Below are 2542 nucleotides of genomic sequence, written 5' to 3'. Positions count from 1 at the left end.
CGCGCTGCTCCGAGACGTGATGTCAGGGCCTGCAACGGGAACGGGCTGGGGAGGGGGCTCCGGGCTGCACCGGGAACGGACCGGGCCGGGCGGGGGTCCTACACTGGGAGCCGGCCGGGCAAGAGAACAGGGTCTGGGTGCACCAGGAATGGGTCGGGAGGCCTGTGCGCATGTGTGTGAGCAGCCCCGTGGGAACTTGCAGACACGTGGGGGACACAGCCACACCCATGGTCATTTACCCCCAGTCCAGAATTTACTCTCATTCCAGAAATTTCCTCACTCCTTCTCCAACTTCCCCAGGGCTACTGCAGGCCCCTGGCTTGCTGGGGCGGCACTGGAGGGGTGGGATGTGGGAAGACCCCCCTGCCCAGGCAGCCCGACACCCACCCCACAGCAGATGCCAGGGCCCAAGGACACCGGCAGGGACTGGTCCCAGCAGCCCTGGGCAGCAGAGGGACGGGTTTGGGTGACCCTGTTGCACATGGAGCTCRTCAGGTGGCTACACCCAGGGACAAAGGTCCCAGCTTTGATTTTAAGCTACTGCCCTTAGTTTTAGACAAGGCTTGAGCTCACATCCAGAGGAAACTCCACAACTCCATGTGTTTTAGCAGTGCAGCCAACTGCATGCTTCCAAATCCAGAATAATTCCTCCTGGGAAACGCAAGCAAAGCCTGTTTTTGCTTTTTTGGGTTGTTTTTTTTTCTCCATGCTGATGATGCTGGGAGCAGCCAGCGATGCATGTGCAGAGCTTATGGAAGGATGCACTGTGGACAGAAGGGGGGGCAGGAGGCACCACAGCTGGACCAAAGGTCTGGGCAGAGGCTGCAGCGTCTAGGTAGGTGGTGCAACATCTGGACAGGTAGCAAAGCATCTGGSCAGGTGGGACAGCGCCTGAACGGGCAGAACAACATCTGGGAATGCTCAGCAACATCTGGGCAGGTTGAGTGGTCTCTGGGCACGGGTTGCAACCTCCGGGTGGGTCGTGAAACATCTGGGCTGTGGGTGCAGCATCTGGGCAGGCAGTTGATGCAACATGAGAGCAGCGGGTGCAGCCTCGGACAGCCCCTTGGCTGAGCACTGCAGAGCCCAGCACAGTGCAGGAGGACATTGTGGGGACACTGGGACTGCTCCACAGGCAGCGGCGCCTTCTCTTTCGGCGTCACCTTTCCCCCATTCAGGAGCTGCAAAATTTCCGGCTGGAGCCTTGTGCTCGGGGCCGGCAGGGGGRAAAACACATTACATAACAACAAAGCAGCGAGCGCCGCTGCCACCGCCGGGATACGATTAGCAGCGGGATTAGGGCTGGGAAAGGCCGGAGTGTGGCGCAGAACAGCCCCAGCCGCGCGGGGGGCGATGCCAGGCTGCGAGCACTCGCCCCGTGCCGCCAGCACTGTGGTTTTCCACACCCGCCGGCGGTTCGGAGGGAGCCCATGGAAAGCCGCCTGCATTCCCGGCTGCCTCCAGCACGGGCCCTGTCCCCGTGACTTGGCGCTGAGGGTAGGGGCGCCCTCGGCACGGGCTCGTTGCCCACAATCCCGGCTTGTTTTCCAGTGAGTCAGAGCAGAGCCACAGGGCCCTGCAGCYAAGGAGCAGAAAGCCTGAGTCACACCTAAGAAATAGAGAAAGAAAAAAAATCGAACGCCTGCTTGGGGTTGTTTTTTCTTTTTCTCTCTCTTGAACTTTTGCACTGGGTAGAGGAAATGTTTCCAAACACCCTGGCCATGTTGAGTGGAAATATATTGACTAGAGGTCTATTTTYCTGCTGTTAAACAACCAGATTTGGGGATCTGGAGCTGGGCATTGAAGTGGGGCCCCAGGGCAATCCYATCCCTTGATCACCCCAGGCCACCCTTTATCCCCAAGTCCCTCCRTGTCACTCTAAGCCTGCCTGCCTTCAAAGGAAGCACTTGGAGCCTTTAGGCAAAAGCCATGTGCATTGCCCCRTGGCACTGTCCAGGTGCATTAATCCGGGCGCATTGTCCAGCTGCCCAACTGCATTTCCCCAGTGCATTAGCTCGGTGCACTGCCCTGGTGTATTACCCCGGTGCACTATCCCAGTGCATCACTCCGGTGCATTGCCCCAGAGCAGCCACTTGGTGCATTATCCCGGTGCACTGTCCCAGTGCACTGTGACGGTGCATTGACCCAGTGCATTATCGTGGTGCGCCGTCCTCGTGCATTAACCCACTGCATCACCTTGGTGCACTGTCCTGGTGCGACACCCTGGTGCATTAAACCAGTGCATTACCCCACTGGATCACCCCAGTGCCCTGTCCTGGTGCATCACCCTGGTGCATCAGCCTGGTTCATCAGCCTGGAGCACTGTCGTGGTGCATTATCTCAGTGTATTAACCCAGAGCACTGTCCCGGTGCGTCACCCCGGTGCATCACCCTGAAGTACTGTCCCGGTGCATTAACTCAGTGCATTATCCCAGTGTGTCACCCCAGTGCACTGTCCCAGTGCATTACTCTGGTACATCACCTAGGTGCACCACCCTGGAGTACTGTCTCAGTGCATTATCCCGGTGCATCACCCCGGTGC

At 58.7% G+C, this 2542-nt stretch overlaps 1 protein-coding gene across 1 annotated transcript in view; it reads left to right on the top strand.

Moving 5' to 3' along the window:
- The first annotated feature begins 759 nt into the window (after positions 1–759).
- Positions 760–2542, top strand: part of ACBD4 (acyl-CoA binding domain containing 4) — a 7973-nt gene continuing 6190 nt past the window's right edge. The window contains exon 1 of the mRNA XM_026043700.1: positions 760–835. Coding sequence (XP_025899485.1) covers positions 760–835 — 76 coding nt within the window. The remainder of the gene's footprint in view (positions 836–2542) is intronic.

Source organism: Nothoprocta perdicaria, unplaced genomic scaffold (genome assembly GCF_003342845.1).
Source record: "Nothoprocta perdicaria isolate Ctin4 unplaced genomic scaffold, notPer1 scaffold_336, whole genome shotgun sequence".
Lineage (NCBI taxonomy): Eukaryota > Metazoa > Chordata > Aves > Tinamiformes > Tinamidae > Nothoprocta > Nothoprocta perdicaria.
Note: the sequence above shows the minus strand (reverse complement) of the source record. Positions and strands in the feature narration are given on the sequence as shown.